Source organism: Sphaeroforma arctica (genome assembly GCF_001186125.1).
Source record: "Sphaeroforma arctica JP610 unplaced genomic scaffold supercont1.1160, whole genome shotgun sequence".
Taxonomy (NCBI): domain Eukaryota; class Ichthyosporea; order Ichthyophonida; genus Sphaeroforma; species Sphaeroforma arctica.
The window spans coordinates 7,436-21,042 of record NW_014039398.1 but is presented as its reverse complement, the minus strand read 5'-3'; the positions used below and the strand labels follow the sequence as shown (position 1 = coordinate 21,042).

The window sequence follows — 13,607 nt, the reverse complement described above, 5'->3', positions numbered from 1 at the left end:
TATATAAATATAAAAATAAGAAATATATATATATATACATACATACGCATATACACAACAGTGAATGGCATCAGCAAAAAAAAGGGTTGCATTATACATTCATAGAAGACCAGGGAATGGTGGTAGCAGAACAGAAACGACTTCCCTTCGCCGCCATAACATTTGAGCGTGTTGGAATAAAACAAAGTGATGAAGCTGAACAGTCTCATGTAGCAGTCACTAGTTAACAATGTTATAGAGGTATCCAGAGATCAGCACTGATCGATTCTTACCGGTGTAATTTTGGGACACGGGGCAAGCGTACATGGGGCCTGCGCAATATGATACCAATTGGCGTACGTACATACGTATTAATGCACCCGAGACAATTCATTTTTGCCCACTATTATTTTATTTATTTTCTGGCGCAATGGGCCATTTCTGTGTTACATCCATGCCCCATAAGTCGGATCAGAGCCTCACACAACGACCAGTCACATGCTCCGCCTTGCTCGTGTATGCTCAGACAGCGGGAGAGACACGACTGGGTACCTACCGCTGACGAGAGCGTTGCGGTTATGGAGGGGCTTTAGTTCTCATACACCTGACGAACTAACACCATTTTCGCATCGTGAACCGTTTGTGTGTAGATGAGGACACTTGACACTTTGGCCATCAGGAAGGAATAGGGACCTGATTCCCCACCGAACTCACCCCACTACTGTATCCGATACTTACAAGCCCTATGTACAACAGACGGACGTGGTCCACGGGATACGTACGCCCTGTCAAACAGCAGGTGCTATACAACCGTACACACACTATTTATAGATCATTTACACCACACACCCGGTCACCTCTCAACCCACTACGTAGTAACAGACTGACGATAACTCAGACTTATGTCAGTGCAATGCTGCAGATGCTCCGACTGTACCACTACCCATCTCCCCGCGTTGCCATAGTGATACGGGGAGTACAACCATCCACTCGTATATACGAAAGCTGTCACAAGGACACCTACCTATGACACGTCTTGACACTACATCCCGTTGACACTGCGCGGCCTATTGCTCTGCCTATACGACGCAAAAGTGCTACACCCGCCGTACGCACCTCAGGGGTTTAAACTCTTCACCTGAAGTATGTCGTCACGAGTGGTCAGGTATACCTATTGCGTCGCCACAATGCTTATTCCGTCACAGCAAGGCTTATTCCGTCACCTACTCTGTAAACACCATTTTCGCCCGAGTCGTGTACAGTCATCGGCGTTCGGTGGGTAGGTAGAAGTAGGTAGTCGTAATGGACAGGTGTATGTGAAACCACAAAAACCGTGCGCCCGAAGCCTGGACTACCGACTAGAGACCTCCGTGTTTCTGTATGCGTGTTTGATCTTCCGCTCCGTTGCTATGGACCCCTGAGGTGGTATCGGTCTGTAACAGTTGCCATAGCAGCATGCCCTGCCCGGACGTCAGGCCGCACACATCAGCCGTGATGTGTATGTCTCAGTGTGTCCCACCCCACCACATGTCATCTGTCAGTAAATCTACAATGGTGCGGCCCACTACCCTGATGTCCTTTGTCCTGGATGTTATGACTTTAAGACGTTGTTGGATTGTCGTAGCATGGCCTGGGTGTTGTCTGATTGTTGTGCTGCAATGGCATCGGCTACACCTGCTCTACACTCTTCAGACTCCGATCTCCCACAGGCAATTTCAAGGATCCTCTTCCGCCAAAGCACCCTCTTCAATCCAATTCATAATCACCTGTACGGGAATAGAAACCGTATACGTAAATCAATAATACGTACGCTGACAGAGCCCATGATACGTAGAGAATACAACTATCACGCAGTACACCAAAGGATATATACATTTGCGTTGCAACATAGACAAAGCTATATAGCTATAGCTATATACATAAGGTAACAAACCACAGATATTCAAATAGGGACCAAAAAGGGCATTATTAAAAGAACAGCAGTGCACAACTTTGTCTATCGAACTGTGTACACGGAGTGTACGCACATAGAGATGTACTTTGTCCACGCAGCACACAAATCGATGGAAACGTCTACACGATACACACACACTCGTATACATACATACACACTCTCATATAAATGTTGATGTGTGCGCATATCAGGTTGATATGCCATTGAGTTGAGATTTGTAAACCGAACGCAAGTCGGGACAAACGGCTAAAAAAATACACAATACACAATACACACATACGTATATGCATGTCGAATGTGTGTGCATTTTCAATTATAAACAAGACTTTTGTCGCACAATACAAAACTATCATAACAGTGCATGTGTGTACGATAGGTAGGTATAGATACAAGCGTCGGTCTACCGCTCGTGACATACCGTCTTGAGAGACTCTTCGGTTTCTCGATCGGGGTCGCGGCTGAAACCCTCGTTGATACACTCGAACGCCTCATCCTGCTTGTACATCTCCATGTAGATCAGCGCCATACTCAAAAACGCTGTTAAAGACAATGAAAACGTAAACGTAGCGTTTGAGAGTGTCCGAATTGAAAAGCGGGAGAGGGGCAGGGAGGGAGGGCGAAGTAAACGTAACATGACCGGAATTTTACGTAATGAAAAGCAGTGGGAAATGCAAAGGAAACGTATCATAAGATGAGAAGTAAACGTGACGTAATAGTGGTTACGAATTGAAAAGCGGGGGAATAAAACGTAGCATAAAATGAGAAGTAAACGTAACATATTAGTATTTAAGGAATGAAAAGCAGCGGGAAATCAGACGTAAACGTAACATAACAATAGCTGTGATTGTTCTCGTACAAGCTTGCTATACTCAATCACGCTGTCCAAGGGGTGACTACATACGCATCTTCCAACTTTCAAGTATACATGCATGCATGTATGTCTTGTACTAGGCACATACCATCACATACATGTCCACACATACTATCAAATACATGTACATACATACCATCATATACATGTACACACATACTATCAAATACATGTACATACATACTATCAAATACATGTACATACATACCATCACATACATGTACATACATACCATCACATACATGTACATACATACCATCACATACATGTGCATACATACCATCTCATACATGTACATACATGTGCATACATACCAGCACACACACCGTATATACAACCACTCGCCTACACAGCCATAAAACTTACGTCGCGCATCTTCATTCCGTAGCGCTGAGGCTGTCTTGTAGTCCACCAGTGCTGCGTCCAAGTCTCTCAGTTTCTCGTGTACCATCGCTCGCGCATACGAGTAGTAGAACATCTGATCGTGATCCGTATCCGCCTCAGCGACATTGTACTTCTCCGTCAAGCTGCGGAGTTGGTATTCGTTACGCTCCCTCTCCAACTTGAGCTTCTTGGTCTGGGCCGCGGAAGCCTTGGTTGAAAAAGCACCTGCCAGAGGGATGTGAGGAGAATGAAAGTTTAGTAACCATGGTAACCATATGCCACGGGTCGATAAGGCTAGTGGTAGAGGTAGGTGGGATATGGACACGGTCATATGCATCAGAAACAGGTGCATTTGTACTGGGGACTGTCCAGGCAATGCCGAGAGATATGAGTTACCCTTAACAGGGCGAATACATATATATATATATATATATATAGACATACATACACATATATACATACCAAGCGCAACTATATTTCTTCTGCAAGTTATCAGGCAACGGCTGATACTCCATAGTACGCGCACGCTTCCTCCCACTTCAGTTGCTATTTGTAATCTCGCATATAAATCCCGTACAACATGCATCCATGTACAAAAATACAATACCCAACAACCCCATCCCTCAGCCCACAACGCACCTGTTCGACTCTTTTTGGGGCCGGTTGCCTTGCGCACGGACGCTTCGTGGTGGGCCTTCTTGAGTCTGATGATAGCCGCCACCGCACCTTCCGACAGCGCAGTCTGTTCGGCATTGCGGGCTGAGATGTTACGCACCTCACGCTGCAAGCTAGAGACCGCATTGACCACGGCCTGGAGTTGTTTCTGTGGCGGTATTTGATTGGTCACGAGTTAATAAATATATATACACATATAAAATAAAAACTAGATGTAGAATAGAATAGATAGTATTCACGGGCCGTACGTTGGCTTTCAACGAAACTACGTGGGGATTTGGGAAAGGGTTGAAATCTGATACGGATAGGAATGCGATAGGATGTCTCAGTGTACCAAAACGCATTCAGCACTCCACCAGCCAGCTACACGAGTGAATGCTGTACTGTACGAGCATCCGATCCGATTGACTACTTGTATATATATATATAAATACATGAATATAGATGTGAATTTAAACCAGCGAATGAACCATAAACAGGCAGAGACGATGCATAGCCCTACTACATGCACGCAAGCTCGCTATAGCCCGACAGAACAACACGTGCTACCAACACACCACCGCTCAACCGATCTATCCGCCATTTCCACATACTCTAATCACACACACCACACATAATACGAACAGAACTAATCCAACTACAGACACCACACACCCATAGCACAGTACCCACCCACTCCCACATACCCTTTCCGCCTGCTTAACTTCCTGGGTCTGCTTCCTGTCCTCATCTTCAACCAGTTGGGTGACTTTGTCCACGCCCTTCCGCAGTTTCAGCGACAACAGGTACTTCTTCACCGCCTCTTGGTACATCTCGCTGACCTTGGGTAACTCGGAGGCGTCGATCTTGACGTTTATGTCCAGAATACTGGAGTCGTAGTTGTGGTCCAGCGTGAGGCTGTTGCTAACGGCCACCCACATGCCGCGACACACGTGGTGGGCTCTGTGCATGGGGGGTGCAGGGAGACGCCAGGGGATCAGGGCTGGTGCGTAGGTAAAGCGAAAGGGCACAGACTCACACTGAATTGATGGTTAAAACACACCACACACACACACACATATATGCGCACACCGAAGCACAGAACAAAACCATATCGAAAGCGTACCGCATGAGTCCGGCAGTTTTCGCAACGCTCCCCCAGGTGTGCCGAAGGATTGCCTTGTGCTTCGCCACGCTCAAGGCAAGTTTCATGATATCCTCCTCAGACCACATCTTCAAGCCTGCGGTAACCTCGGGACCTGCCCGGGTCTGTAGGAGCCAAAGAAATAAGAAGAAGAAGAGATAGAAGAAATACAAAAAAAAAGGGACTACAATATAACAACAACAACCTTCTGCTATATAGAGCGCATCAGTTTACCTGACAATAAACATATTCAGAACAGTTTAAAGGTCTCGTAAACATAGTCGTTTGGTATTGTGAAGACATGTATTCACACACACACGCACACACATGTATAAATACATGAAAAAGCATATAAATACGAAACAGACACGTCCACCCGTGCAGACATATATCTATATTTTTATGCATATAGATACGTAAATGGACACGCCCACCCGTGCAGACATATATCTACACACACACACACTTACAACGCACAGATCTGTACAGTTGTGATCATCTCTGCAGTACTTACCACCCACTGGGCTTCACACCCCCTCGGACTCCGCCCTTCCAACTCTTCGGCAATGAGTACCCAAGAACCATCGTGCTTACTGTGTAAGTCTCGTAACTTATTGGTTTCCTCTTCGGTCCAAGGACCTATGAAAAGGGGACAGGTTGAGAAAAGAGGACAGATTTGAAACATAATCGGGACTAGATATAAAATTCAACAGCACATTTTTTTTTCGAGAATGGAGAGGGCTCCCACAATTGTATCTAAGGATATAATCGCAGCGCAATCAAAACCCCCCAAAAAAGGTTGAAATAAAGATTCCGCCAATAGCACCAACGTATAGAACTCTAGAATTGACGCGGGCGGATGAATGTGAACTGCCCTGGCTTCTCCTTCAGACGTGAGCTATGCACAATACGAAAGTGAATCCATACATTATACATACCCATATTGAGAGTGGGGTCGAGTGATCTGACCCATCGGTTTTTGCATTGTAGGTAAGTTCTGCCCACAAGTCGCTTGCCAGTTTCAGTCCAAAACCGTTTGCCTAGAATAGAAATAAGAAAGTGAGTATTTCTTATTATAACACACTCACACACACATCCATATATATACAAATACACATACATACGTAGATACATACGTATATCGGGTTTGCCGAGGAGGGAAGACAGTCTCTCTCTCCAGCATCCCAATTCAACTATGACAAAAAACAACAACAAGTAAACCACAAAATATAGATATTTAAATTTAACTGTACATATACTACACATACATACGTACACTTGTACACACACACATACATATAAATAAACAATAAATATATGTATATATATTGTATCGATTCGAATACCTTGTTTAAGATGTTCCGGGCGCATCTCCTCTTGTTTAACAAGATCAGCCAGGAGCATGTCTTCTTCTTTCGTGAATCCACCTCTTAGGATGTCGGGGTTGAGTGATCCGGTCCATCGCTCCCGACACTATATAATCGTAAAGCACAAAAGAAAAGTAAAGAAAAAAAGTCTTAAGTGTATGAAGGAGGCATAACATACTGATTGATATAGGCATTCTAGAAGGAGATGTACATACTCCATCTCGCATGCTTGCTACTCGATTGCAGCATGCGCACATACGTATATGGCTGTGGACGCTTTAAAAGCATTGTCAAGTACACGTGACTGACTGTCACACAAAACAACCATGCACACCTTATCGATATGCGTACCCCCTAAGACCGTCAACACTACCAAGTGTTCTAATGTATCTATAACACAAGAAGGTAAGACTATTTTCTTTACCTTGTTCTGATCACCGTAACTACCTGCCAATGACCAGACAAAAGTCTCTCGCATCACCATACTACTGATGCACTTGCACGCGTTTTACTCGGGACACACCATCTAGGCAACCATACATATCACGTACATATATATTCTGGGCACGCATTGACACATGCACGTAGACACTCAGTGTACACTGATTAGTATGGGCACACACTCATGGTACGGGCGTTCGAACAAAGATATACATATAAAAATACACACACATACACACACATACACATGCACACACATGCTTGAGTGATCGATCCTTCATGACCATCTGTACTGCGGATCAGTTGACGGTACCTAGTTCGCTCGTGACATACAGAGGTTTACAGATAAAATTACACACACACACGCATTCGCACACATCTCCTTCAAGCCCACATCACACACCTGCTTGAGTGATCGATCCTTCATGACCATCTGTACTGCAGACCAGTTGACGGTGCCTAGTTCGCTCGTGACTTGCTCAACCGCTTGTTTGAGTCGTTCATCGTCATGGTCGTCCCAGCCGCCGTGCTTCAGGTCAGGGTCCAGTGTCAAGTACCATCGCCTGTGGACCAGTTTCCTGAGATAAAACATGCATGCATGCAAGTGAGTGAGTAGGTAGGTAGGTAAGAAAGCAGGCGTGTACGTCAGCATATATGAAATCATAGTCCTAGTACCAACGCCTGTGGACCAGTTTCCTGAGATAAAACATGCATGCATGCAAGTGAGTGAGTAGGTAGGTAGGTAAGAAAGCAGGCGTGTACGTCAGCATATATGAAATCATAGTCCTAGTACCAACGTTTTGAGTATACACGCATGTATATATGCATATCGGACTATACAACAATATCACCAATATACCGATTTCCTTTTATTATTCTGCATGAATGTAGGTAAACCAAATGCATACAAAACCCATCGCCTCCATACTAAATCCATGCAATTAATATAAATGAATGCTCGGCCCATGCACGTCAACTCCCAAACTACAAAACGTATCGAACGTGCAGATTTTATGTCAGTACAATACATCAACCATGCACATATCCGACTGATATCTCACCGGGCACAGCCAAGCTAGCCATCATAGCCCGACACCTTCGATTCCAATCCGAACCTACACTCCCAACCGTAAATACACCGTCTCCCACCAATCGCTTACATATTTGTGTCTCTGTACTCGTTTTATACTGGTGAACATGTACATACCTCTCAGCGCTACCTCGGACACAAGTGCTGATTCAGAGTTTCCACATACACTTTCCTGGTGTGCCATGAGATGTGCCTAGGTTTGGTCTGGGCTACACATGGACGCTCGCACATACACAGAATATATATATATATACATATACATACATACTACACATATATGAATATAAAGCCCTTTTAAACTTACCTCGTGATTATACCGTGTGTGGACAGGGCGGCAACATATTTAGTGACGGCCTTCCAATTGACATCATCTTCATACTCGTACTGTTGCGCAACCAAACAAACCAAACGACACATACGATGAGCGATTGATCACGAAAAAACGTTTTTGTATATCCTAGATACTAGAGTATTAAGATTAGCAAGCCCCCAGACAAGTTGTGGGTTATAAAAAACATGTAGATACATATCATCTTCGACCTCCGAACACAGACAGAACCTCTCATACCCCCCCGCTCTACCCCTGCCGCATGTCCAATCCCATACGAATGCAAACCAGTCAACAGATGCAACCTCTCGAGTGTTCTACTTAGGAACATACTAATACAGACGCATTCGAACTCTAACACGCACACACACATACATCCGCTATCTCGCACTCACTCACACCCCCATTTACCTCCAGCATGTTCGCCAGCGATATATATATATATATATATACAAACATATATCCTCTCACTCACTCAGACACACGCACACACAGACTGACCTCCTGCAGAGCCACCAACAGGTTATAGTCATCGTATTCATGGAACCCATTTCCGCGGCGCTTAGTCGTGCGGTACAGATCCTTGCTGGTCATCAGATCAATGAACGCTTCCGGGGATCGCTCCTGTATCTTCCTCCGCACCTCTTCATTGCGACGTACAATGGATGGCCAGAAGGGTGTGGCATCTGAGTTGTACTTGTTTTGTTGGAACTCGCGCGTCGCAGCTTCTTTGACTTCGAGCTGTTCCTCAGTCAGTATGGGCGGTTTCCAGCCAGTGCTGACATCTGGGCCAGCGTGCAGGGTATAAGATATTAGTATCAGAATACATCGATAATATATATATATAGATTATAGTATGTATAACTCGCGTATGAACTTTCAGGCCTTGCCAATCAGTTGTGAGATTGATCACATGTGAGAAGTAGAGCTAAAATAAGAGACTGTTCAATAGAAATATCGCTTTGTGGCAGCGCTATACATATTTAAAGGCATGCATATATACTGTATGGATTCCGCAGGCATATTCAGGGGCTGCAACCCCGGGACGATATATTGGGTTTGCGTACTGCATCGTGTATAGGCTTTAAAATTCCTACAACTGAGCACAGTAAATGCTTTACCTATATATAGATATATACATACACACACATATGCATAAATATACATACTTATATAAATAAACAAGAACATCTTAAGCACTGCAAGCATACAAAGGCGCTTAGGTATGGATGGTGGTGTACACGGGGTTATATAGCCATACCGGTAGAAAAATAAGTATAAATATAACCCATATAACTTCAGCACATCAGGTATGGATGGCAATGTACATGTAGGTACATGAAAGAAACGAGCTATATAGCTATGCCAGTACAAATAGAACCCATACAACTTGGCACAGTCGATAGCGTCTCGTCTACAAGTGTGCGTCTGTGAGTATCAGGTTTTAACTAAACGCAGGCAGCATACTCGCAATAAACACAAGCGCACAGATAGTGGCAAGGCAACAAACAAGATAAATACACACATTTACTCATCAAACGACTCAGGTGCATGATACACACAACACACAAACACGCTATGTGCATACGTAGACACTCAAATATACATAGAAGCTAGGATACTCGCCATACTACATTAGCACACACACACACACAGAGCAACTGTATGTACCCACATACACTCAGTGACGTTACGTATATGAATCGTGCGAGCGAATGAGGAGGCGTGTACACATATAAGACATAAACTGATCTGTTATGACCTCAGGCAGCCACAGTTGATAGTAAATCAAAAGTGTTTATTTATAAATGGAAACGATGCTCGGATGTAAATATTTGACTGTTCAAAACACACACACACACATGTATACATATGTATTAATTATATATATTGAACACACAAAAGGCATAATATATATACACCAAGCATACATTTTCAAATTCAAACACAAACATTTGAATAGCCTCTGCGAGGGCATTTTTGCAAACAAAGCATCAGACAAACAGATATGTCGAGGTACAAAAAAAATTGTTCCACAAACTTTGGCATGCACCCAAACAGGCGCATAAGTACACACAAATAAAAAAGCACAAACACCAACACGAACATACATGTCACACACACGAATGTACTTACGAATGACCACCTTAGCAAACGTGTGTATAGGACCATTGATCTTGTCAGTCGAACGGAGCTAAAGTGATATGACCAGCATAGCACCCGAGAATACCCATACACACACATACACGCATGTACGCCTGGAATCACACTGTTCAGGGCAGCGTATATATCCCGAGGTGTTGGTGATGGTAAAGATCCAGAGGATAAACACACTCCATGTACACGTACACGTACACATATATTAAATATATAAACATTTACAGGTATATACATAACATACTTACTTACACACACACACACACACCCAAATATATATATACAGGCCTCCGTTTTGCCATCGTGTCTACCTACACCATCACATACTCACCTAAAAAGGCCTCAACGTCTATCTGAGTATCGACAACTTCTCCTGCGTTGTCATCATCTTGAAAGTTCACTTCCATAGTATTCTTGGCTGGCCCGCGTCTTATAGTACATTCATTGAGTATATGTTCACCAGTAAACTCCGCAGCAGGAATAACTGTGCCACTTTCCGAGCTTAGGCCACCTGATTCGTCTATCTTCCCGTTCGCACTCTCCTCCTCGGGCACCACACCCCCTGATTTACCCGCTTTCTCCTCCACTTTGACCCCCAAACCCTCACGCACAGGCGATTTCGATCTGACTACATTGTTCCCAGGTGGTAGCTTATAGTTAACAAAGCGTACTCTAGCTTTTTCTTTGTCTGTGCTGGCGTCGCGTTCTGAGTACGTGGCCTCGTCACCCGAACTGTCCTCAGCCATACGTGCCGTGTGGCACAGGCGTACCGGTATTGTCCCGTAATTATACTTCCCGCCTGCATCAGAGTAACGTGTGCTGGTATGCGCATTTATATGCTTATTCAGTAACTTGGACACACTCGATGGGGTGTGTGGAGTGTACAACGTGTTGGTACGTGAAATGTCACTCCGTCTAGATGCCAAAGTACGCCGAGTACCATTGCGTGTTGTGTTATATAAAATCTTTCTCAAGTATGAACCATTGATTGTCTGTGTAAGTGCCACAGGACTAACCCCGGCGGAAGGGCGTACCATTATGGACATATTGGCCTGATAAATATATGTAAAAACTTGATAGTGCTTCTACCTGTATGCTAGAACAAGCGTTTGATATACACAAACACCAACAGATATCAACCCTTATTTTCTTCTACTACTTCAGACTTCTCCCTCTGTATGTCCTCAAAATATACCTCTATATATGCATATACATTACACTGTTTACAAAGGTAGATTAATGTATATATATGTATGTGTATACACCTCTATATATGCATATACATTACACTGTTTACAAGGGTAGATTAATGTATATATATGTATGTGTATACACCTCTATATATGCATATACATTACACTGTTTACAAGGGTAGATTTATGTATATATATGTATGTGTATACACCTCTATATATGCATATACATTACACTGTTTACAAGGGTAGATTTATGTATATATATGTATGTGTATATATGTCTGGCTTTACTACATTCCACTACCACACGTAGTGGTATATAACATTCGGATTTTTCAAAAAGAGTAACATATGTAATTACATACTACCCCACGGCCAACAGACCAAGTCACAGTCTCAGAGAAATTTAAAAAAAAATGGTTTCTCAAATAAATATCATATGCTGCTCAGCTGCTGTAGTTTCACGTTCATCATCATCATAATTTCAAACCTCACGTGCAACGTCGCAAATAACATTTGAAATGACTTAAAATATCGCAAAAGGAACCGTTTGATTGAATCTTGACCACAAATTTATATATGCAACATAAAAATGGAGAGTTTGCAACGCAATATTGCGTATTTTATACTTAACTACAGAGATGTCAAACTGTTATTTGTACCCAAATATAATTGGTGACACATAAATATTGCTGAGCGGGAGAATGTGTATAAATCCAATTCAAAAATTGAACGTAAAGGCTTATATATTCTGAGACGTTTATACGGGTCAAAAGATCGGGAAATAGCGCCTGTTTTGCAAATCAAACGGACATCTGCAATGAACTTTATGAAAACTTAGAACCTAAGGGCTCGTAGAGAACACCACATAATAGGGCCGATGCAACGTTATTTACGTAGCATTTTAACGCAAAACGTATTGATTATTTAAGAGCACCCCACAAACTCCTCTCAAAAATAATGTTAATAACATATACATACACATATAGAGCAATACCCGTAAACTAAATAGTATCCATATCTATACATACACATATACAGCTCAATACCCACAAGTTACACAGTCATCAAGGTCTGGTTTTGTCTAGTAGAGAAGTAGTAGCCGACCTTTCTGAAAGCAAGGACGATTCTTTGATCAACAAACAGAGGCAACATGCACAAATTCGTAAACTTTCAACGCGTGAGTGCGCAATGCAGTCAATTCTGCACGCCTATACCCAAGGCCATTGCTAAGCAAAAAATCCACACAATCAGCACAAAGCCTATAACATGCAGCCTAAGTGGTTTGATAGGTCATACGAAGAGTATTAGGAGTGTATCAGTTCTCAAGTATGGGAATACACTGACCTACCCGACTGTACTTGGTTCCGCGGGTGTGCTGTCATCTTATACTCGAACGTTTAGTACTAATAACGCCTTGTATAAGGCGAACACCGCGAGAGGTGCTCGGAATAAGACTAAGCACGAACACGTGGACCTAAAGAGTACCCAGAGTGCGTCATATGTATCAAATGCTCCACATGAAAAGACGCAGGATAAATCAAATCCAGCAACAACACCGATAGCAACAGAGGGCACAGGCTTATTAGATAAGATCAAGGAAAGAATGGGTAAAAGCAAGATGGTAGGATTTGTTAAACAGTATGGGATAGCCTTCTTGATTTGGTATGAGGCTGTCTGGCTTGGAGGATTTGCTGTACTGAGCTGCGCTATACACTTGGGCGTTATAGGCGGAGCCGATGGGCTGGGTAAGTGCACTGCTATGGTGTTTACAAGATTTCATAGGCGTGGGTATGATAGTAAACTGGTTTATATTTGAAGGGTTGCTATGTTTTGTAATCGTGCGTATATGTATAATTTTATAAATGGTCATATGAATAGTTATATATATATATATATATATATATACATACATACATACATACATACATATATACATGCATACATACATGCATATATATATATATATATATATATATATATGTGTGTGTGTATCTGTTATTTTATTATATATAGTAAATAATACATACATATATATATAC

The 13,607-nt window shown here is 42.8% G+C and overlaps 2 protein-coding genes across 2 annotated transcripts in view; one reads left to right on the top strand and one right to left on the bottom strand.

Moving 5' to 3' along the window:
* Window positions 1-358: 358 nt before the first annotated feature.
* On the bottom strand, window positions 359-11,796 carry SARC_10172 (hypothetical protein). Its single transcript, XM_014295794.1, has 14 exons — window positions 11,705-11,796; window positions 10,701-11,564; window positions 8,714-8,997; window positions 8,189-8,268; window positions 7,198-7,372; window positions 6,333-6,459; window positions 5,925-6,026; window positions 5,501-5,625; window positions 4,969-5,111; window positions 4,550-4,805; window positions 3,828-4,011; window positions 3,171-3,413; window positions 2,352-2,470; window positions 359-1,745 (listed from the first exon to the last, which is right to left on the bottom strand). Exons 2-14 carry the CDS (start codon window positions 11,413-11,415, stop codon window positions 1,695-1,697), a joined length of 2,604 nt encoding a protein of 867 aa, XP_014151269.1. The 5' UTR covers window positions 11,416-11,564; window positions 11,705-11,796; the 3' UTR covers window positions 359-1,694.
* A 690-nt stretch (window positions 11,797-12,486) lies between these two features.
* The window catches only part of SARC_10171 (hypothetical protein), a 3,008-nt gene continuing 1,887 nt past the window's right edge, over window positions 12,487-13,607 (top strand). Inside the window, exon 1 of the mRNA XM_014295793.1 lies at window positions 12,487-13,313. Coding sequence (XP_014151268.1) covers window positions 12,719-13,313 — 595 coding nt within the window. The 5' untranslated portion in view covers window positions 12,487-12,718. The remainder of the gene's footprint in view (window positions 13,314-13,607) is intronic.